Source organism: Propithecus coquereli, unplaced genomic scaffold (assembly GCF_000956105.1).
Source record: "Propithecus coquereli isolate 6110/MARCELLA unplaced genomic scaffold, Pcoq_1.0 Scaffold50, whole genome shotgun sequence".
Classification (NCBI taxonomy): Eukaryota; Metazoa; Chordata; class Mammalia; order Primates; family Indriidae; genus Propithecus; species Propithecus coquereli.
The window spans coordinates 478368-479587 of record NW_012150841.1 but is presented as its reverse complement, the minus strand read 5'-3'; the positions used below and the strand labels follow the sequence as shown (position 1 = coordinate 479587).

Genomic DNA, 1220 nt, shown 5'->3' with positions numbered 1-1220 from the left:
GGCCTTTTGATGAATAAGTACATTTTATATTTTATTAGGCAAACGAGAAGAAAGAATATGTCAGAAAGTGATCATTAAATCAATCATAAGGAAACAGGACTGTGTGAGCCAAAGCCCTGTAAGTGGAAAAATATCATTTGTTACATAAAGGGTATACATCTTTCCAGAAGTATGTGTGTCACAGAACTGATAAGTTGTAAGCCAACAAAATGCTAACACTTATAATATTTAACTTTGAGATTATTCCTACATTCTAATATTAAAATATTCTGCATGTGAAGGATTATGAATTATTCTTAGCACAATCTACAGTTTTGAATGATAATTGCAATTCAGAGAGATGGAAATTAAATCTAAATATATTTGACTATATATTATCTTAACTATAAAATTATACTCAACAAAAAGAGCCCTACTTTTAATTTTCCTCTTTATTATGACCTATCCAATTCTATAGTCTACTTGAGTCATGACATAACACAGGGGACAATAGAATCATTAGGTTGTGATTAACATGTTCCATATGTATGTCTAGCTTTGTGCGCACATTTCATGCCTTGAGTTATGTCAGCACTGCTATGTTGGGCATTGCCATAAAACATCCCTTTAACTTATGTGAGTTGTTTCAACTTAGTATTTACCACAATTTTCTAACATGCAGAAGATTGAGTATTGAAATGATGAGGAAGAAAGCCTTGCTTTCATCTGACTTCTTAGTGTAATTGAATAATAACCAGGGTTTTAAAAATTTTAAGACATTTTTTTCTCATTGTCTTTCCTTATAGATAAATGTTGCATCTTGTGATGGAAAATGCCCTTCAGCTACCATATATAACATCAATATTGAAAGTCACCTAAGATTCTGCAAGTGCTGTCGTGAAAATGGAGTGAGAAACTTGACTGTGCCTCTGTATTGCTCAGGAAACGGCACTGAAATTATGTACACTCTGCAGGAACCTGTGGATTGCACATGCCAGTGGAGTTAAACTCTTGGATTTCAAAAACTCTATACAGTATCATATTGTCAAATAGAGTTAACTTCTATCACTGTTGCTTAGGCACTTGGCAGATTTATACTGTTTAACAATATTTTTCAGAATTTTGTTAAGCAGTATACTGTTTGGCAGTTTAACAGTTGGTACAAAATATATACAGCTCCAATAGCAAAATTAGATTTATTGCTTTATTCTTTTATAGAGAATCAAATGGTCGCAAGTTGT

General features: G+C 32.4%; 1 protein-coding gene across 1 annotated transcript in view; it reads left to right on the top strand.

The window, feature by feature from the left end:
* OTOGL (otogelin-like) overlaps positions 1-1096 on the top strand; it is a 154176-nt gene extending 153080 nt beyond the window's left edge. The window contains exons 40-41 of the mRNA XM_012656310.1: positions 39-118; positions 786-1096. Of these exons, the coding sequence (XP_012511764.1) occupies positions 39-118; positions 786-986 (281 nt within the window). The 3' untranslated portion in view covers positions 987-1096. The remainder of the gene's footprint in view (positions 1-38; positions 119-785) is intronic.
* The last annotated feature ends 124 nt before the right edge of the window (positions 1097-1220 follow it).